This window comes from Scyliorhinus torazame, chromosome 22, assembly GCF_047496885.1.
Source record: "Scyliorhinus torazame isolate Kashiwa2021f chromosome 22, sScyTor2.1, whole genome shotgun sequence".
Classification (NCBI taxonomy): Eukaryota; Metazoa; Chordata; class Chondrichthyes; order Carcharhiniformes; family Scyliorhinidae; genus Scyliorhinus; species Scyliorhinus torazame.
This window is the reverse complement of record NC_092728.1, coordinates 89354787-89377906: the sequence shown is the minus strand read 5'-3', so window position 1 is coordinate 89377906 and position 23120 is coordinate 89354787. Positions and strand designations below refer to the sequence as shown.

At 42.8% G+C, this 23120-nt stretch overlaps 1 protein-coding gene across 9 annotated transcripts in view; it reads left to right on the top strand.

Annotated features, from left to right (window-relative positions):
• Positions 1-23120, top strand: part of LOC140399196 (disabled homolog 2-interacting protein-like) — a 1161885-nt gene that overhangs the window by 1106152 nt on the left and 32613 nt on the right. For 8 of the 9 annotated variants that reach the window (XM_072488542.1, XM_072488540.1, XM_072488549.1 and 5 more), the window contains 3 exons: positions 2462-2663; positions 5246-5427; positions 8739-9615. In XM_072488542.1, coding sequence (XP_072344643.1) covers positions 2462-2663; positions 5246-5427; positions 8739-9615 — 1261 coding nt within the window. The remainder of the gene's footprint in view (positions 1-2461; positions 2664-5245; positions 5428-8738; positions 9616-23120) is intronic. The other variant, XM_072488541.1, reaches the window with a different exon arrangement.

Below are 23120 nucleotides of genomic sequence, written 5' to 3'. Positions count from 1 at the left end.
GTTTGTGTCACATTAGTTGGATTAAATGCCTTAAAACTCTAGGTGGTTCATAGGACCCACATGACGGTTGCGAGGATAAGCCAGTTCTTTGCAGGGGTGGAGGATAGGTATGGGGGGGGGGGGGGGGGGGCCGAATCAAGTCCACATGTTCTAGGCGTGTCCATAGTTGAGGGGGTTCTGACGGGAGTCTTGGATGTGGTGTCCGAGATTCTCAGTGTGGGAGTGGCTCCCCGTCCGGAGGTGGAGATATTCGGTGTGTCGGAAGATCCAGGAGTCCAGGTGAGGAGAGAGGTCAACGCGTTAGCCTTTGCCTCCCTGATAGCCCGGTGACGGATTTTGTTGTGCTGGCGGGACACAGAGCTGCCGAAGGCCGGGGGATGGGTGAGCGACCTGGCAAAATTCCTGCTTTTGGAAAAGGTCAAGTTCGCTTTGCAGGGTCAGAGGAGGGGCTCAGTTCACCCGGAGGTGGAAACTGCTCCTTGATTTCTTTAAGGGGAATTGCGGGGTCAGTGGGGTTGAGGAGGGAGGTGCTGTAGGGGGAGGGGGGATAAATTAGAAAGGCGGGGGTGAGTTGGGGTGTTGATATTGAATTGTGTTGGGGGCCTGTGGTTTCTGTTTATGTTTATGTTGATGGTTGGTCTTCTGATATTTTCAGGCATGCATGTAAAATGCCTTTATTACAATTATTTTTAATTTTTTTTAAGTGCCTTAAGACTCATCCTGAAATTAATGCATTAAAAAAACAAATGAACATGTAGACACAAGCGCAGGCATTCACACATAAATGCAATGCATGATGGTGTGCACAAATGTGCACACACACACGTGCACATATGCACGCGCTACTTTTTGTCCATAGCTGAAGGTATATCATGAATATTCCTTATCGGACAAGCCAGTCTATATCTACAGCTAATTCAATATATACTGTAAAACGAAAAGTTTTCTGTATTCATCATATTGTATTACCTGGGTTCTTGAATCAGAAGTAGCCAATTGTATACAGCAGACTGTTAACTGCACAGGGGTAAGGCCACCTGACGCACAATGACTGGGACATACCAAAGCAGAGTTTTTGAGTCTGTTTGAACGCACACCAGCAATGAAGTCATACAACCATGAAGGGCAAGCTAAAGTAGGTGACACACTGGTGTAATGAGTACCTGATTTCACTTTAAAATTAAATTTGTAGGACACTTGATCCGTTATGAAACATTTCTAGGGTTCCTATTCTAGTCTCTCATTGATACCCAGTTCCATTTGTAAAATTCTACCAACCCAAAGTAGTGAAATCTTTTACTTCATTTTGTGTCCACGTGAGGAATTATGGGGTGGGGGGCATGGACCGTGCAAAATTCAAATGGTAACTTTGCCTTTACTGACCATTGATAATGTGAATATCTATATGTCCCAGTGTGGAATTTCACAAATGGTGCACCACATGATTATGGAAATTATTTCCTGCAACTGTTGGCCCAAGCTGCTCTTGCGCTATCAGAGTCTAGCATTAACCAATCATCTTTTCATTCAGCGACAAAATCAGAGAGTGGTCCAAAAGTGATGAATTACCCTTTCACTGTCTATGAATCAAAAAAAAGTAAGAAAATCACTGCTAAACAGACCAAGAATAATGGCTGCGCTGTTTAACTATTAGTGTTCCCAGGCAGAAAATAAAATATCTTGCCCTGCTTATATCTGAAAGACATGGGGCAGAATTCTCCGTCCCTCCAACCCCGTTTTCCGGCGAGACGGCCCCCGCCGGTAGCAGGATTCTCCGTTCCTGCAGCCAGTCAATGGGGTTTCCCATTGTGAGCCACCCCACGCCATCGGGAAACCCGCGGGTGCGCTGCGGAGGATCCCGCCGACGGAGAATCCCACAGGTGGAATGTTAATTCAAGCCGCGTTGCTTCTGCCTCCTCCCACTTTGTGATTCCTTAGCCTCCCCTCCCTTGGTACTCCAGTCCTCCCTTCCATCCCATTTGTCTTCATTTCCTGTGGGAACTAAGAAATCCAACTTCAGCTCTTTAAACTTAAACTTAAGGGTTGACCGACCCATCAGTCAGAATTTTCCTTTTCTAGTCGAACAAGTTCTACAAGCTGTTCATCTAATCTGTGTTTCTTCCCATGCTTGGTTCAAAAAGCCCATTTTAACAACGATAGCTTCAGCTCCAAATAAAAGTAACCATTGTCGAAATTGGCTTTATTTAGTTAATAAGAGGGAATTTGATCTAAGGTCTGTGTTTTTAGATACTTTTAATTTAAGGTCTACGGTTGAAGTTCAGAAAGATTATTCTTGTATGGAACATTAGAGATTAGGCAATTTAATTGAGTACCCAGACTCTTTTGGTTTTAGCTATTATTGTTGAATGCACTGGTGTCTTTTTGATGGTGTTTGATTTTTATTGACATAGAGATGTTATGAACAACAATTGAAACTTTGACCTCGATATTTCAACAACAGGTTTGGTAGCAAGGAAGAATATATGTCTTTCATGAATCAATTCCTCGAGCATGAATGGACCAACATGCAGCGATTCCTATTGGAAATTTCCAATCCAGAAACCATTTCAAACACAGCAGGATTTGAGGGATACATTGATCTGGGCCGAGAACTTTCCACCCTGCATTCGCTGCTCTGGGAAGTGGTTTCACAAATGGAGCAGGTATAGTTTCATACTGTCCACTCAAATCCAATGGATGCTATTTGCTGGATCACTGTAGATAATTCATCAGTGATTGACATTGGGTGTAATGATTAGTTCCATGCTTATTTGTCATGACATTTTTTCTAATGTGACATCAGGTCCTTGTGGGGTCTCCTGTATTTGCCTTGTATAAATTAACATATTGTGTAGCTTCTATTCAGATATTAATTGAATAAACTCGGTTTGTTCTCACTGGAACGAAGGAGGTTGAGGGGCGACCTGATAGAGGTATACAAAATTATGAGGGGCATAGACAGAGTGGATAGTCAGAGGCTTTTCCCCAGGGTAGAGGGGTCAATTACTAGGGGGCATAGGTTTAAGGTGAGAGGGGCAAGGTTTAGAGTAGATGTACGAGGCAAGTTTTTTACGCAGAGGGTAGTGGGTGCCTGGAACTCACTACCGGAGGAGGTAGTGGAAGGGACGATAGGGACATTTAAGGGGCATCGTGACAAATATATGAATAGGATGGGAATAGAAGGATACGGACCCAGGAAGTGTAGAAGATTGTAGTTTAGTCGGGCAGTATGGTCGGCACGGGCTTGGAGGGCCGAAGGGCCTGTTCCTGTGCTGTACATTTCTTTGTTCTTTGTTTGTTAGTTGATCTCCCATTGCATTGGAGACAGGACATTAAAATCAAATGTAGTCTTTAGATGAGGCAGGCTGCGAAAATGATGTTGAGCAGGGTGTGCAGATGCCATTCAGACTTCCTACTTTCAAGTCACACACTCTGTCTTTTGATTTTATACTATTTATAATTGAATAACAAAACATGTGAGAAATTGGGAAGCACAGAATAATAGTATTTGTTACAGCACCGGAACTGGGAGAGTCGTAGTTGATGTTCAGCAATGCCACTAAAGGCATATGGGGTAGTTATGGTGTAATAAATTTACATAAGGCAACTTCCATTCTAAATTTGAACATGGGAATTTAGTTGACAGAGGGGCTTGCAGGCAACTTTTGGAAAATTATTAAACGTAACTGGTGTTTTGAAACGGAAGCATATGTTTAATAGTCATGGACTGAACTCGTTCAAAATTTGGCACTGCTTGGATTGTTGAGGCAATTTTGTTGTAGCTGAAGTAGCTTAGGTGGTTTAGTTGCCCTTGAAATATAACCATTGTTGTTCATATAAGAAACAAAGCCAGAATTCCTAGTGAAACTGCTTTTTGCAAGTTGAGCGTACAAAGGACAATGGGTGTGTTTTCAAAATGGCTATTGGTTATTTTGTTTACAAGTTCCCCCATGATACTCTTCGCTTTTCTTTTCAACGCGCATCTATGGTATTTACTAAATCCATGCCTAAATCAAAACTTGCAGCTAACTTCAATGAAAGATATAGCTAGTTCCGAGACTCTGCTCAGTGCTCATTACAACTTAGAATTGTGATTCCTCGTACCAAGTTTGAGATTTGTGTCTGAAAAGGGATTGGCTGAGAGTCTTCGCTGAAGGGGCAGGATAGGCACACGTTTCATATGGCAAAGTTCAAAATGTGCAGAAGATATAGGAGCAGGATTAAGGCCATTTGGCCCTTCGAGCATACTCAGCCATCCGGTAAGATCATGGCTGACCTGGCTGAGATCTCAGCTCCTCCTCTCCTGACTGCTTCCCATAAACCCTTGATTTCCTTGTCTATCAAAGGAGGAAGTGGATAACCGATGAGTTGTTTGAGAGAGTAGGAAGATATTGGAAGAATTGGTATTAACTTTGGGTCAGGTAGATTTAGGCCAGTATGTTTGTGGCATGAGGAGTCTAAATGAGATGTACACTATGGAAAAATAGGTTGTGTCTAGGCAATTAATGCATCGGTGTCGGGTGAAAGCTAAACAGGTTATTTAAAGGCTTGAAATACACAGTGAAAGGTTGGCGGTGAAAACAAGAGGAAATGGACTGACTTTTTGCAACATACTAGGTATTAAAAAGAAGACAACTTAAGGTAAAAGTGGTGATGTAATAAAGACAAAAGCTATCATCTAAATGAAATGCATTTTTTTCCTCAAATGTAAAAATTGGATCCTCTTCAACAGGATGCCAGTGTTAACCAATTCCATACAGCAGAGAATTCTTGTTATTGATATAGGGATTGACATTGCATTCGTTACTGATTATTGTTTATTGTTGGGTATAAATTTGGGAGAAAATGTGAAAATGGAGGAGAATAAAAATATTTTTTTAAAAAGCAGAGAATTCTGCTGTAGGTGCATATTTCCTGCCCTGACTCAAGCTAAATTAGAACGGCACAATTTTAAAATTGTTTCTCTCATGTTCAAGTGAGTCAGAAATTTGAATTAATGGATTCAGGTGTGGATTTCCCCTGACTGTATGTCCCTTTTCTAACATCATACACATTCATATTTTATTAGGATTTTGAAAGCTGACGTGTGTTGTATATCAAATGAATTATTCACTTCTCAAATCATTCATTCTTATTGGTTTGGCATCCTGAACTTCATTCTTTTACACACCCATTGTACTAATTTCACCAAGTGCCTGTCACACATTCGTCTATGTTTAGTGAAAATGGATATTTATTTCTTCAGGCAACTTCAACCAAGCTTGGCCCCTTGCCTCGCATTTTAAGAGACGTCAACACCGTGTTGACCAACCCAGGAGTTGTACCTGTGCCAACAACCTCTGACCCATGCACCTCAACTCCAACTCCCGCAAACAGCAGCATATCTTCAGGACTGCAGAAGATGGTGATAGATAATGAATTAAGTGGGTGAGTACAAATGTAATCACAGTTTATTGTGGCTGCTATTTTGTATTTTTAGGCCTGAATTTTCACATAGACAGAGAAGCTCTCCATCTTTGCACAAATGGCTGCAGAGACCCGGATTGGAAGTCCTGCCCCCGAATCCAGCCCCCACTATTTTCACAGGGTAGCATGGGCGGGGGAGAATGATCCTAAATAAGGCATCTGTGGTTCACAGAGGCAACTGCACGTGTTGACATGGCACACGTTTTCAGGCTGATCGGTCTTTGGCTAGTGGGATGTCCAAAATACAACTTGAGCATTTTAGACCTGGTAAGAGAAAGCCCAGTTAGTGGAGTTATTTGGAAGATGGGTATCCTTTTGGCTTTGGTCCAAGTGCACCTTTGGGAGATCCTTTTGGACTCTTAAAATTAAACCTGAATGTGCCAAGAATGGATAAATGCGTTGGAACCATCAACGGTAATGGTCGATCAGAACTGTGAAGCTGTCCTGCTTTAAAATCTCCTGCCCCTTTAATATTTGAACAAACTGCAGTTTTAAAAAGTCAGTGGTTGCTATTTCACTCTGTTGGCGTAACACCTGATTGCAGCCATTTTAGGATTAGTACCGCATGGCTGATTTTGCAATCTGTCATTATCCGCACCTGGTGCCTGTAAATTCAGTTTGATTGACAGCTCCATAAGGGGACTATGAATGCAAATGCTTTTTGTTTATGGGATTAAATATCTGAAATAACTGAAATATAGTGAATGGGTTTTTATCAATGAGAGTTTTTCAAAAAATAGTGAATCAATAAATAGACACTTTAGAACATTATTTAAGCACATATCTTGAATTTCTGCCATGGTGGCTACTGGGTGTGTTTCAATGGAGGTTGTAAGGGCAAAGGGTGGGGGATGGGGGAGGGGGGGTGGATTGGCACAGAGTTGACATTGGGATTCTGAAGGGTCATGGGTAGGTGAGTGGATGGGTATATGTTGGCAGGGTGGGCCTATGAGGTGACTGGGGGAAGCTTGGGCTGGCATGGACAGCTGGTAGCAGTAAGAGAGCTGTTGGCCTCTTTTGTTTTTCTTATTTTTTCATACCCTTAACAAAGTACCGGACTACTGAGGCTGAACTTTCTCCCAGTCCACCTCTGCACTTGGCAGTCTCCAAACTCTTTCTGGACTCCCATTTTCACCCCCCTCCGCTGGACTGAAAATCAGAGCTTCCGGGGCACTTTGTCCTGTTTGTTTTAGGTTTGCACAGATTGGAATTGTCCTGACTGTGCTTCCGACCCTGGAGTGGAAATTCAGGCCTTAATGTCATTCTGAATGTGTCGCATTGAAGTTAATATCAACAGTTCATTCCCAAACTTTAAAGCTATGTAACAAAAGATGTTAAGAAAAATTAGGCCAAAAGAATTTGATGTAAACAAGCAATAAGGCATTTGAATTTTTGTTCTTGAATTGCTTTTCTATAAGAAGATGGAAGGATGATAATATATTAGAAATTGGTTTCGGATATGACCTTCAAGGATTTATCCTCTTGACTGTATTTTATTTTGTTGTGTTATTTATTTTATTTTGTCGTGTTATTTTGTGTCAGATTAATCTGTTAGTGGTCTTTATTTGCTGATGATGGTTCTAGGTAATTTTTTCTTAAAGCCTTTTTAAGTCAACACTGTTTTAGTGGTCAGCTCGGATGCACACAATTTTGTTTCAGTAAGAAAAGCCCAAATCAAGGTTGCAATATTGGGTGGGATATAACGACCAACCTGCCGTGTGTTTTTCGGCGGCAGAGGCGGCCCGCCAGCAAGATTTAATGACCCCGCCATTGTCAACGGGATTTCCCAGTGACTGCACCCTCGTCACTGGGAAACCTGTTCACCGGCGTAGGACCGGAACATCCCATCAGCATGAACAGCTGATGGATCGTGCCCATTGTGAATACATTTTGGTAGAGTTTTAAATATATGTTCATCCCGTTCTAAAAGTATAGCCTAATAATAAATACTTAAAATTCTAGAAATACTCAGCAGGCCAATCAGCATTCCAAACAAGAATAGATTGATTAACATTTCAGATGCAGACCTAGTGTTTAAACTGTCTTCTTTCTTTTTCATCTGATGACGTGAGTATTTTGAGCATTTGGTGTTTTTATTTCAGATTGTCTGCACTTGCTGTAATTCAGCCTGCAGCTTCTGTATTTAATCAACATAAAAACTGTTTATTGCCCTGTAATCTCCTGACAAGCCAAAGTTATCACTTAATTAAGCAGAAGTTAGAAGAGACTTCCCATCATCAGGCACCTTTCAAACAAATGGCTTTGCCGGGAAATAATTGCACATCAGGTTTGTACAACTGTAAACTGAACTCATAGAAGGCAACAGACGTTTAAACAAATTTAAATAAGTACTTGAAACTTGCATCAAAGACATCCTAGGGAAGCGGTCATGTGGATAGAGAGGGAGAAAGCAATTGGAAGGAACGCCAAAGAAACAGAATTTTTTTTAAAGTTCTGTTATTTCAAAATTAGCCTTTCTCTCTGTTATTCCAACACAATATGTGAGGTACATTATCCTCCTGCCGTTATTGTCGGGGGGGGGGCTGCGGGTAGAGAATGGAATTGACAAGAATGTATTCAACCTTTTAAGTTACATTCGAGAATATGCTCAATTTCTCTGGTTGGGAATTTTCTGTGTAAGATTCTTGACTGACCTATCCAAGTTTTTTTTAATGTCATTTAATGGACACATTTGCTGAGAGTGAATTCTAAAGGTCTCAAAAAGAAACCTTTGACAACATTTTAAAGCAAGTGATTTTCCAATGGCAGTGACATTTTCACACCAGGGTGCATTCTTCCCTTTGACTGCTTTTGGAACAAAATTCTAAGACCTGTGTAGTGGTGGGTGGTATTTTGGGAACAGGGGGCAGGCCAGCAGGGACAGGAATTTTGACCATTAGAATATTTCTCCTGAATTTACGGATCCCGTTAAATTTACTTTGCTTTCAGATATTTACCTCCTTTCACTGAAAGGAAGTTGAGTTAAATACCAACATCCCAACATAATGGACGGGATTTTCCGGCCACGCCTAACCGGCGACCGTAAATTCCCGCCCAAGGTCAATGGACCTTACATGGTCCGCGTCCCACCCGTGGAGATTTTGCGATAGGCAGGGCAGGAGAATACAGTACAATACATCCCACACATAAGGCTCCCATTGAACAAGTTAGGCAACATAGATTAAATGATTTAAATAATTGGAAACTATCTTTATTTGTTGAATTTGTTTGGTAAGGAAATCCCAATGTTATCTGATTTCTTCCCCTTTCAGTTTATTAGACTGTACAAGGTTACCCTCCCCTACCCCAGAAAACAAGGACTTGTTTTTTGTCACAAGGTCCTCTACGGTACAGCCATCCCCTGCTCGCAGCTCAAGCTATTCTGAAGCCAATGAAGCAGAGCAGCAAATACCAAACGGCAATAAAAGTATTTCAATGGTTGATTTGCAAGAGAATCGCAGTTTGGACAGTACAACAAGTGCCCCCAATACTGGTGACTCCCTAAACGACAGCCAAGGATCTAGTGGGCATTTACAGGCAATGTGGCCTCCAAGACCACCACAGAATGCAGCATCAATTGGGCCTGGAACTGGGAATGTAGGCCGAAAGTCTGGACAAACAGCAGGCACCCCTAATGCAGATGGCACACCAGGAAGGCCGCAACTCCTGGCACCATTGTCTTTTCAAAACCCAGTGTATCAGATGGCAGCAGGTATTCCAGTTTCACCACGTGGGATGGCAGACTCAGGATCAGAATGTCACAGCTCTATTAGCTCACATAGCAATAATGAAGAACTGGCAGCCAACAAACCTATCTTTCAGAGCCATACAAGCACAGAAGACTTTACCAGGCGTTCTGGGGAATTCACAAGAAGACAACTTTCCCTAACAGAAAAAATACCCCAGACTTCAGTACCACGTCAGAACAGTGCAGGCCCACAGCGCCGAATAGACCAACCTCCACCGGCAGCTAGAGGTAGGACACCACCAGCTTTATTATTCAGCCCCCCTCAGTACCCAAGGCCTTCCAGCGGAGGTATTACACCATCCTCATCAGAATGGCAGAGCTCTGGGACAAAGCTGCGACAGCAATCGTCATCGTCTAAATGTGACAGTCCTGAAATGAAGCAACGCACAGTGCACAAACAGGTTAGTGGCTCTATCGTCAATAGTCAACAGATTTTTTAGGAATGTAAATGTAAGCTAGAATTAAGTTGTGCTGTATTAACATCTTGAGAAGGTCAGTCAGCAAATGAAATAAAAGCAGTAGCCCAGTAGTGCTCATAGTGAAAGATTGGGGTTCCATTCAAAGGACTTGGACCAAGTTACAGCCTTCATTGGAATTCTAAGATGTATGCAATGCTGCTAAACCAAGGATCCTCTGTTACCTTATGTCAAGGGATATAACAGCATTAATCTGTAAATGTTTTCTCAGTGCGACATGCTCAGTATATTTTTGTCAAGAAATGTGAGCACATGTTTCAGTTCTGTCTCTCTTTCTTGCACACATATTTCTGGAAGGGGAAAAGCTGTAAGAGATCTAATTCACCCTGCAAAGTGCATATATATATATCCATTTATAACCAGAATGCTTTGGCTTGTATTTTGAAAGTAGAGACTTTGAAGAACAAGCAGTGCCTCACAAATTGATTGATAGTTCACAGGAAATATACCAAACATCACAGTTAATTTATTTATATTTTATTTAGCCACACAACGTATGTCCTTCATTCTAGATACTCCACAGATCTGATAAAAATGATCTGAAACATCACATAAGCCACTTAGGCCAAATAAAGTTACAACTTGTAAGATCTTCCTGTAAAATTCACCTCTAACCAAGGACTAAATCTAACAGCCGCACCTGAAGTAGGGCGCGACGCTGCCAGTGTATCTCGCGAGAGGCCTCTATTGGGATTTCGCGAGATGTTGCAATCTGGATATTAAAATACTGCAGTAAGCAACACTTTGAAATGCACTCGCTGGAGTTATCCAAGGCGGGGGATCTAACACCCGTGCCTCAGAGACCCCGAACGAGCGCCGGTTAGCACTGGTCTCCGCTGCACTCTATTAGGTGCGGCATGGGGGGCTCAATGGCCCCCTTATAGGTGAGTTGGGCATTGTGGGAGGTCGAGGGGGGGGGGTCACGAGGAGGGGATCTCTAGCGCCCCTATCTTCTCCTGTACTGCCGAGTGGAGCTCTTTGCAGGAAATGGGACTTAGTGCGGCCTCGGCAGGGCGTTCCCCACTGAGGCCCTGAAATACCCGTTAGATATTGGGGGCTTTCTCGAAGCACCCGACTAAACGCGCTCGACATGGGACTCTGTTTCATTTCTGTTAAATCACAGCCCAGATCTTTGGTCACTCCTCCTAAAATCTCATTTGTACCCATTTATTTGATTACACTCCTGTGATGTGACTTGGGACAGTTTTCCATGATAAACATACAAGTACAAGTTGTTGTCAACATCCAGCATTAGTTCTGTATGGTCCATGTCAATGTGCGACATAACCGTTTGTGCCATTAATTTAACAGTTGAGTTAAGGCAGTGGACTTGAATTTCATTACAATTGTACAAATTAAAGTATTAATGGAACATTCACCAATGACATTCAAATCCAATTTACAGTAAGTCAAAGGCTGCAGACCAATTTAGATAAGTGAGCAGAATTGGCCCATGTATGTCAAATAACGACAACACCATGCATTTGAGATTGGGGAAACTCAAACCATATTTATAACATGCAGGGACGTTACAAAAATCATTAAAGGTTCACAAGCAACATGAGTTGATTAAAGAGAAGACAAAGGGATTTCAGTTCTACTGCTAGAAGAATTGTATTTGACCTGTACCAAGCTTTGGTTCATTCACCTTTCAGGTGTTGCATCTATGTTTGGGAAATTAATGTACTTCTGCCAAGTTTGTGGATGACACAAAAATAGGTGGGAAGGCAAGTGGTAAGGATGACAGAGAATCCACAGAGGGCTATAGACAGGTTAAGTGAGTGGGCAAAAACCCGGCAGATGGAATATAATGTAGGAGAATGTGAAGTTAAGCACTTTGGCCAGAAGAATAAGGGAACTGACATTATTTAATGGAGAAAGACAGCAGAAAGCTGCAGCACAGAGGGATTTGGGGGGCTTTGTGCATAAATCACCAAAAGCCAGCATATAAATTCAGGAGGTAATAGGGAAAGCCGGTGGAATGTTGGCCTTTATTTCAAAGGGAATGGAATATAAAAATACGGAAGTCTTGTTTAAACTATACAAGGCACTAATTAGTTAGACCACACCTGGAACACTGTTTCGGTCCCCTTAACTGACGAAAGATATATTGGCATTGGAGGCAGTCCAGAGAAGATTCACTATGTTAATCCCGGACATGGAGAGATTTTCTTGTGAGGAGAGGTTGAGTAGATTAGGCCTGGACTCATTGGGATTCAGAAGAATAAAATCGGACCTTATTATGACATTTAGGGGGCAGGATTCTCCATTTGGGAGATTAAGTGTTGAATTAGATTTTATTTTCGAGATATTTAAGATGGGATATGATTGAGCTATCGGCGGGGTTTTATGGGGCTGCAATAGCCCTATCCACTGGCCAAAAAATCAGGGACAGACCCCCATGCCTGCCGGCTCTGGAAACCAAAACTGGAGTAGGTAGTTAACGTTGGCTTTTGCCCTTAATCGGGCAGGAGATACAGAAGTCTGAGAACACGCACGAACAGACTCAAAAACATCTTCTTCCCCACTGTCACCAGGCTCCTAAATGACCCTCTAATGGACTGATTTCATTAACACTACACCCTGTATGCTTCATCTGATGCCAGTGCTTTTGTAGTTACATTGTATATGTTGTGTTGCCCTATTATGTATTTTCTTTTCTTCCCTTTTCTTCTCATGTACTTAATGATCTGTTGAGCTGCTCGCAGAAAAATACTTTTCACTGTACCTCGGTACACGTGACAATAAACAAATCCAATCCAATCCAATTAAGGCAGGATGTCCCACCTCCAAGTGCTGCTGGTTAATCAAAGCATTGGCAGCTCTTCAGTCCTAGCAATAGCACCAGGAATGGTGGGCCGTGGAGAAGAGGCTCAGGTAAGTGGGGTCAGGTCTGCCCCCAAGTTCAATCAAGTAGGTCCCTGGCCAGTTTGTGAGGAGGCATGGAGATCAATCGTGAGGATGGGGACGGGAAAAAGGGCATCCAGCCGAGACAGAACACCGGTGGGGATGGGGCCCCTGTGGTCCATTGAATGCCTGATCACAAGCTACCTGCTAAACCCCACCCAAGCTTTCAGCTAGTTTTTCTGGGCAGTCTCCCCACATGATCAGATGCTCATCCAGCAGCATCAGGAAGAGGCTCTTAACATGCCATTAGTTAATTGCTACCTTCCTGGTAAAATTTTATCGGTGACATGAAGGTGATGGTTGTGGCAACCTCTCACTGGATTTTACGCCCCTCTGGCCATCCTGGGGGTGGGATGTCATAAAATCCCACCTGCTTTTCTTTTGCCTGTTATAACAGCTTTCTTGGTTAAGGGGCGAATTAATGGTTTGTATCTGTGTTATGTCCAGGTGGAATAGACTTAATGGTTTTTAATACTATCATCATTTACACTGCAGCCTTAATGCTTGTTTGATTATCGGAATCCAACAAGCTATCCACTCTTATTTTCTTTACAGGTCATTAAGGTGGGTGGCACGGTGGCACAGTGGTTAGCACTGCTGCATCACAGCACCAGGGTCCTGAGTTCATTTCAGGCCTCGGGTGACTGTCTATGTGGAGTTTGTACATTCTCCCCATGTTTCCTCCGGTTTCCTCCCACAGTCCAAAGATGTGCAGGTTAGGTGGATTAGCCATGCTAAATTGCCCCTTAGTGTCCAAAAGCTTAGGTGGGTTCCGCGGATAGGGTGGAGGCCTGGGCTAAAGTAGGGCGCTCTTTCCAAAGGCCGGTGCAGACTTGATGGACTGAATTGCCTCATTCTGCACTGTAAATTCTATGATTATATGGTTAATATTTATATTAACTATGTGTGCACTGTTCATGATATGTAAAATATTTTTCACAGTGTCTCATGCAAATTTCTGTGTGGTACTTGAAAAAGATGTACAAAAAAACAAGTGCAATAACTATAAATTATAGCAACAAACCTCCCAGCAAAGAGAATCCTTGGAGCCACAATATTTGTAATATCCTAACTTAGATGTGTTTGAACTTACCCAGTGAAAACTTCATATCAGTTAACCTTAATATTACATGGAGTTACACTTTAGCAACAGAATAATCAATGGCATAATGTCCTTGTCTGACTTAATGTAAGCAGAATCATGGGAGAGTTACTAGCACTAGTTACAAATACAGAATGTAAAATTGTTCATTACTAGCAAACTATTGGACAAATATTACAGATTTAGAAGGGATATTATAGATTCATTACAATGATATTCAATTCTTCTATCCCCTATATTTTGTTCTCTAGGCTTAATCTCTATTACATGCTGTTCGCCAGAGTTAGGTTCAGCTCATGAGTTAAGAGTTATCCATGTTCTGTGCATCATGTTCACTTTCTTCATCAAGCTATCTGAATGCCGTAATGTCACCTACTTGTTACATTAGTAATCTAACATACTTGTCGAAAGTCACTTGTCAAAATCTCAAATATTGAGGAGTGGTCATTATTTGACGCATTTGACATTGCAGTAGATTAACCACTGGCAATAGATTACCACTGGCAGTAGATTAACCACTGGCAGTTCACCTCCAGGCAGTTCCAATCCAGTCTCCTCAATCGGCTCCTCCTTGAATGAGTTTGTGCAGCTTCAGTCCATTACCCAGTTCGCTGGAGTGCTCAGTGCAAAGCTGCTTCTACGGCATTTCTCGGGAGCAGGGGAGAGGAAAATTTACTCAGGAAAGTGCTATAGTTTACATAGGAGTATTAAACATTATTCCATTCTTCCTGCCTCATTGCCATGTTACTGTTAATGACAGCAAAGTGAGAAGAAATAATCATCACTTGAGCTATGCTGAGGATCTGCCTCTGCATAGCCAGTAATATAATTTCTGTTACAGAAGCACCTAAAATGCATATCAGGAGTTACTTCCAACCTAAAGCTCTAAAAATTAATTCTATGTAATAACCATTTGAATTGTGATTCGTCAAATAGTATAAATCTATTTTATAATTCTTGGAAGAAGTGAGATTAAAGCAATTCCGACATTAGAAAAACTACTCACTTCGGAACCTCAATGGATGTTACAAATTCATTTTTAAAATGTTCAAATTAATTAGTTTTGATGTCCTTTAATGTACTATCCAAATGTTTGATGGAATTCTAGTGTTGCAATCTCAACAATGATACACTGGTCAATTTTAATTGCACCCAAAGTAGTCAAGAATTCGCTGTCAAGTGGAGAAAGTGACCCCCAAAATGCTAAATATCACCACCTTACTCCTTGAGTAGCATTAAATTAAATCCATAAACCTGGTTAATTCCTGAACATTTTCACATTCATTTCTACTTTCAACATTAAATGTTCTATCTTGATTTTTCCAGCATTAGCTTATAATTGAAAATGTTAACGTCCTGACGAAGTATGATATACAGTTCATCAATACATGCACCTTCAGTTAAATACATTGTTAGAAAATGATCAATATAATTTACAATTCAATTGAAAACAATATATGTTTCTAAAATAATGTGGGTTTTTTTTGTTTTGCTTTAATCAGGCGAAACATTAAAGCCTTAAATTGTAATTTAGTTAAGTGGGAATTATGTTGTATCTCAGAAACACAGAGACCCACTTGAGGCAATCCATGAAAACTCAATCTTAATACCGTGCTGATCATGCATGCAGTTCAAGAATAGGTTACCTGACTGAACATTTGAGCTTCTGCAAGCTTGCTTGTTAAATAGCTAGTAATGTTTTGCCCACTAGCCATTTAGGGTATTAATACAATTTTTAGAATATCCCAGAGTCAGTCAGCTTGTTTCCATAGAGACGTTATCCTTCTCCTGTCAGCTGCAGCTCTTCTCTCTTTCACACTGATCTTGCGATCATGGCCACAGGCAAATAATGGTCCTCAAATACATTTCTTGCAAATGAAAAATTCAAATGAGATAGCAAGCCAGATTCTCTGTTTCAGAGACTAATTGCTGGCGCTGGGACTGAATCGCAAAACTTATACGGCCCCGAAGGTGGTGGTGGTCCCAGAGTGATTCAGGACATACTATTGGGCTAGCATTGTGTTAAAACAGTTCACACTTAGGCCATTATCACCATTATTAGAGATAGGACTTACAAACAACTATCATTTTTATAAATGTTTTTATTAAGGATTTTTTATGTTATACAAAAAAACAACGGTAATTGTGAACATACATTGAAAACAACAGAAAAGGGAAAAAAATATATAATATATATACATCAGTTGTCTTTTGGTATTTACATTGGTTGCAGCTTCTTGTTTTGCATTGTAGGTGCTTATTTCAAGCTGGGACCCCAACCTTCCTCTCCCCCTTTTCTTCTTGACCCCTCACCCCTTCTAATCATCTGGCGCGTGCCCTCTTCAGCTCCCACATCTTGTTTCTGTTTAAAAGCAAATTACTGCGGATGCTGGAATCTGAAACCAAAGAGAAAATGCTGGAAAATCTCAGCCGGTCTGGCAGCATCTGTAGGGAGAGAAAAGAGCTAACGTTTTGAGTCCAGATGACCCTTTGTCAAGCTCTTGTTTTTGTTTGGTTGGCTTGATGCCGTGTATTTTGTGTTCTCTCTCTCTCTCGCTGCCTCCCCCCCACCCTTTCGTTGTTTTGGCATTTTGTTGGCATTCGTTGTTGTGTCATGGCTCTCAGCTCCCTCTGGCTGTTGTCTGCAAACTGGCCTTGGAATGAATGGCTCCCACGTTTTGTGGAAGCTTTCTTCCGACCCCTGGATGGCAAATTTAATTTTCTCCGTCTGGAGAATTTCCGATAGGTCTGCAGCTTTGAGTGGTGCTGCTGAACGTCAGCTCAGCAGGATTCTCTGGCAGGCGATTCGAGAGGCAGAAGCAAGGGCGTGCCCCCCCCCCTCCCCCATTGGGCACGGCTCCACCTTCATCCCCATCATCTTGGACATTGCCTCGACGAAGGCTGGCAAACAGCTATCTTTGACCGTGGCTGGCTGGAGCAGACAGACTGTCTGCTGGACCATTTTGTTAGCTCAGCTGGAATGTTTATGCGATGCAAAGAGTGTTACTATCCAGACATTCGAGGCATTAGCCTCTGTCCTCTTTGAAATGGCTCAGAAACTTCCAGAAGCCAGCGTGTGACCAGCTGGAGCCATCTTGTCAGTCAGTAACTGTCCATTTTGAAAAGCATTGACAAACTACTTTATAAAGTAATCCTGCTGACGAACATTTATTTATATTTATTATTCACATTTCAGCCGTAACACACATGGACAAAAAAAGTTTCAAATTATGTACTTGCCAAAACAGGAATTCAAATGCTGTTGCATTTATCAAAGCCTTACAAATACTTCATTACTTTCACTTTTAAGCTTTGCATCAAATTTCAGTATCAATTTTAGTGCTCCAATTGCAACCAGCCAAATTGCATCTTATCAACATGGTTACCTGTAATTTCTAAAAGTGCACACTTCTGAGAAAAACGCAGCCTCAAGAAACAACCAATGAATGCAAGATAATAAAATAGGGAACACGGATTCCAGACAAGTCGCAATGCCTAAAATTTGACTAAATGTGAATGTTTTTACTTTATATGGGTGGAATCTTACCAATTCTTTTCACAGGGCCAGTCTCAGGCTGAAAACCGGTGGGCAGCTCTCCAGCTGCACAGACCAGTTTTCTCTCCAGAGCTTGAACCTCGCTGAGTTACAAATAAGAATGGACGTGATTTACAGCATTAGTCTGGCAGGACAGCTCCTTACAGAGCATGCAGGCTCCACAGAGATCGGGGAACCATTTTTAAAGGGCATCCCACGATCATCAGCGGCTCCACCATCATTGGATGTATTGCTGAGCCCCCCCATGCTTGCAAGTCTCTTCCCACCACGCATAACTGGAACCAACCCCCCGCCCCCCCCCCAATTGGGTTCTACAAGGCCTCCACCCGGTACAGGTTGGGGACCGCCCCGCCCCCCCAACCCCCCTTAGCCAGGGGGCGGGATTCTGCACTCCCGCGCCGAAGTGGCTGCGCCGTCGTGAACGTCGTCGAGAACAGCCCCGGTCCCGACCGATTCAGGCCCTGAAAATGGGCCAGTATCGGGGCCGCGTCATCTACACACGCCAGGCCTTGTCGCCCGCGTAAAAGCGGCACCGCATAGATGACGCGGCCGGCGCCGCATAACGGACGTCATCAGCGCATGCGCGGGTTGGCCGGCGCCAACCCGCGCATGCGTGGTTGCCGTCCTCTCTAAATCCGCCCCGCAAGAAGATGGGGGACGGATCTTGCGGGGCCGCGGAAGAAGGAGGACGGCCCAACGATCGGTGGGCACCGATCGCGGGCCACACCACATTCCAGGTGAAGCCCGGTGCAGGATCCCCCCTCGCCTCCCCACAGGCCGCCCCCCCCAGCGTTCACGCACCGCCCACGACTGCAGCGACCAGGTGTGGACGGCGCCGGGGGGAACCCGCCGTTTTGGTCTGGCCTGCGGCCAGTGAAAATCGACCGGGCCGTTCCCGCCGCTTGGGAGAATCACGGGAGGGCGTCGGACCGGCGTCCCCGGAAATTTTGGCGGCCGGGGCGATTCTCCCAACCGGTGTAGGAGTATCCCCTTTACTGCATCGCGTCTTTCATAATCTGTTATAAACCTCACCGTTGAATGTTCACTGAGGGGGGAATCATGCGGCGTGGGGGAGGTAAGATTAAAATTTATAGAAATCCATTCAAATAAGGTCCTCGCCCTTTGTGGGTGTGAACCTCATGACGTCACCAGTGAGGGGTGTGGAAAACGAGGATACGCGATCTCTCCGGAGGGAATCGTGTTTCCCAATTCTCTCCGGATTTTCAACCCTCATTGCTGTTTTCTCAGACTGCAGACAAGGGCTGAAAATCTCCGTCTATGTAGCAGTCAGTAGAAAGAATTTAAATATAATAGAGCATTTTTATTAGAAATCCTTAACTCAAAATTAATTGTAATAAATGCTTTCCCTAATTCCACTAACTTTTCATTATACTGAGTAGATGAGGACAAGCTTTAATGTGAGGAATCCCAGGAATTAATACTAGTGAGGTTTTACTCCACTACTATAATGGAACCTTTTATATTGGATTTAGGAATTATTCATGATCTCAAGAAAAATGGCCATACTTTATAAATGCAGCATTTCAAAAATAACCTCTTGGCTTTGGCATGACTGTAGGCCTGAAAGTGGATCACTTCTCCACCTCACTGCACATTTAACTTGGGAACCATGAGATGGGAAAGAAAGAATTAAAATCTCTCTCTCTCTCCAACAATCCCCTCACCATGGGCTGAATTTTCCCTCCAGGGTTGGGAAACAGCAGCCGGGACTATCTCCAGCTCCTGAGCTCTTCCCCCAGGAGGAAATAATCATTTCTTGGGGTTTTTACAAATGACTCACAGACAGGCTCCTTGTCCATTTAAGAGTAGCAGCTGGATTCTCAAAGGAGAAGGAGCAATTGAAGGCCTTCTAGCTCAACAGGAGCAGCAGGCTGCACAAGAAGTAAGTAACTGAGGGTCGCTTCAACACTGAGGCCCTTTCTCATTAATTTCTTCAAATCCCTCATTAAAGAGCAGATTCAGCAGATAGGTTGGCGGGGTAGGGGTGTTTTGCGGGGATGTCTCCACAGGCATTTGGCTTGACTCTCACCCAAGCAGAACTAGAAGACCTTGTTGAAACACTGCCTACAAGCCTGCTGCTGCCCACCATTGCACTGGGAAAATGGAGGCTGACACTAAACCTCAGTTGCCCTCCATTAACTAATTGGTTATCCGCTCTGTGAGGACAAGTATATCTGTCAACCCCAAAACAGCCTCGGCAAAAAGGCCAGTGCCAGGAGTAGGGTCTGGAATGTGACACATCGGCTGGCTCTGTTATTTTCACGTTCCTTCCGCCTCCATCCCTGACGTCAGCAGGGCCCAAAGCTTCAGCCCCATAATAATGACTAATGCATTTCAAGATGAGCAGCATAAAAGGGGGTCTACTTTCTTACTTTCTCTGCATTTCCCTAATTATTGAAGAATTATCATGCACATTGTAAATTTATTTTGACTAATAAAATTCAGCAAACCATTAAAAGTGCCAGAAATATACAGTAGGTCAATCAGCATACACTCCCGAAATACTACACCCTGACTTTTCTCTTCAGATGCTGACTCACTTGCTGTGTGTGTTGAGCATTTTTTATTTGATCCAGATTTCATTCACTTGCAGTTTACCTTTTTGTTTTCTAGACAGCGTTTCTTTGTGATGGACTTGATTTCCATATTCCTGATCCTTGTATGATAAATGCTGGTAGTAAAATGAACTACCTCCATACAGATGAAGGGAAAATACTTCATATCTACATGCAATCTGTCACCATAGTAAACAGTTGATTACAGGATTCATCAAGCTTTCATCGATAGATCATTGAAAAGCATCTTATCAATCATATTCCACTCATTCCTCAGCTATTGATTTTAGCTCATGTAGTGGATGATATTGAATGGTACCATTTTACAGCCATAAATTGCTTACTCAGTGTTTCGACTGCAAGATAATCAAAACACATTGATCAGCATTCAATTCATGGTACTTTATAACATTGAAACGTGGAGAGTTTTTTAATCAAAAGAATAAAGTACATTAATGTTTTAAATATTTTCACTGAATATTAAGGATGTGTGAGATTTGGCTGTATTTTGCAATTACTCTGTTTATTAAAACATATGTGATTAATACTGTAGTGCATAATAAAGATTTTTCATGTTTTGTGAATTATATCATTGCAATATGCAATCAAAACGGGCAGCACGGTAGCATTGTGGATAGCACAATTGCTTCACAGCTCCAGGTTCCCAGGTTCGATTCCGGCTTGGATCACTGTCTGTGCGGAGTCTGCACATCCTCCCCGTGTGTGCGTGGGTTTCCTCCGGGTGCTCCGGTTTCCTCCCACAGTCCAAAGATGTGCAGGTTAGGTGGATTGGCCATGATAAATTGCCCTTAGTGTCCAAAATTGCCCTTAGTGTTGGGTGAGGTTACTGGGTTATGGGGATAGGGTGGAGGTGTTGACCTTGGGTAGAGTGCTCTTTCCAAGAGCCGGTGCAGACTCGATGGGCCGAATGGCCTCCTTCTGCACTGTAAATTCTATGATAATCTATGAAATTACCTGCTATTGATGAAAGTACTGCAGTTACAATCTTCTCTCTGAACAAGAGTCTTCTTTCAGAAGTTAGTAACTTTCATTCTTTTTCCATCTCCAGCTGGAAGTTGAATTAAATAGACAATATAAAAGGCACGGTGGCATAGTGGTTAGCACTGCTGCCTTACAGCCTCAGAGATCTGGGTTCAATCCCAAACTTTGGCGACTGTCTGTGTGGAGTTTGCACGTTCTCCCTGTGTTTACATGGGTTTCCTCCGGTGCTCCAGTTTTCCTCCCACATCCAAACATGTGCAGATTAGGTGGATTGGCCATGCTAAATTGCCCCTTAGTGTCCAAAGGTTAGACGGGATTGCCTAGGCGGGGTGCTCTTTCGGAAGGTCGGTACAGATTCGATGGGCCAAATGGGGATTCTATGAAAAGGAATATAATGAACTCTTTTCTGTTGGAAAGTGACATGGTATTCTTAATAGTATTCTAAACACTGTTTAAGTCAAATGCATTTTTTCCCCATGGAATACCATCAAGAAGTCAGAGAAATTTTGTATTGTTCTCTCAGAAAATCCAATTTTGTATAAAACTTGCATAGTACCAAACAATAAGAAATTCAATCCATAGAATCCCTACTGTGCGAAAGGAGGACATTCAGCCCATCATTTCTGCACCTACCCTCTGAAAGGCCTCTCTACCTAGGTCCACTCCCCTGCCCTGTCCCCGTAACCACGTGCTTTGATCACGGCCAATCTACCTAACTTGCACATCTTTGGACATTAAGGGGCAACCTAAACATCTTTGGACTGTGGGAGGAAACTGGAACCCCCAGAGGAAGACCACGGGGAGTACGTTCAAACTCCACAGACAGTCACTCAAGGTCGGAATCGAACCCAAGTCCATGATGCTGTGAGGCCGCGGTGCTAACTGGTTAAATTTGTCAAAATATTTTATAGTTAATAGAAAACCAAACTCTTGCAGATGCTGAAAATCTTTAATAAACACAGAAAATGCTCAGCAGGTCTGTTCTGGTGAAAGATCATCAACCTGGAACGTTAACTCTGTTCCACTCTCCACAGATACTGTCAGACCTGTTCAGAATTTCCAGCATTTTCTGTTTTTATTTAAAAAAGATAGTTAAAAACGTATTTTATACTTATTTTCTTCCCTCTGGAATTTGCTAACTCATTCATCCCAGATTCTTAACCAAGACGACAGGTAGAGCAAAGGGAAATATCTTCATGGCCTTGAACAGCTATTTTCAGCAGCACGGTAGCGTAAGTGGATAGCACTGTGGCTTCACATCCCCAGGGTCCCAGGTTCGATTCCCCGCTGGGTCACTGTCTATGCGGAGTCTGCACGTTCTCCCCGTGTCTGCGAGGGTTTCCTCCGGGTGCTCCGGTTTCCTCACACAGTCCAAAGTCGTGCAGGTTAGGTAGATTGGCCATGATAAATTGCCATAAGTGACCAAAATAAAGGTTGGGAGGGGTTATTGGGTTACAGGGATAGGGTGGAAGTGAGGTATTAAGTGGGTCGGTGCAGACTTGATGGGCTGAATGGCCTCCTTCTGCACTGCATGTTCTATGTTTTCTATGTTCTGTCGACAGCTGATGGAGGGTACAGAAAAACAAACAGGAGTGATGACGTGCTTATCAGCCCTGCGGACGCTAAGGACAAACAAATACAACACCGTGTCATAAATGGCCTCCCACTTATGTGAAGTGTAATGGACGTGGTTGGGAATAGTACTTGGAACATAATTTTGGGCCAATTAAGTTATCTCCCAGTTCTACTGAAAGTGTTAATAATCATGTGCCACCCCGCGGTTACCTATGCTGCTACTAAAAATGTATTTTTTTTAATGTATCAATTACAGCAGCACTGCAGGAACAAATCCTCATGTAGTAGATTTCACTGCCAAACAATGGAGCCCACTTACAGATTAATTCTTGCACAAGATCATTTACTTTTCATCCATTTGCATAATTGCTTCCATTCACTGCAATGTAAAGTAGAATTGTAGAAGCACATTCCACAATATCAAGCTTCAGCTAATCTTTTAAGTTAAATCATAATTGTAGTTAACGGTCTGATTAAACCAAATGAGAACTATGTCCCATAGTGAGCGCGTTTAGCCACATGTTTCCTGGCGCTCGCAAAGCAAGAAACACAACGCTGTCTAACATGACTCCGGTTAGATATGGGGCTTAGCGGGGAACGCGTGGCTCAGGCTGCACTTAATCCTGTTTCCTGCAGTGAGGAGCCCCGCTTGCAAAACCTCCTCCGTGCAGGGAGAGATCAGGACCTCATTTTTAAATGTCGTCTCAATCTC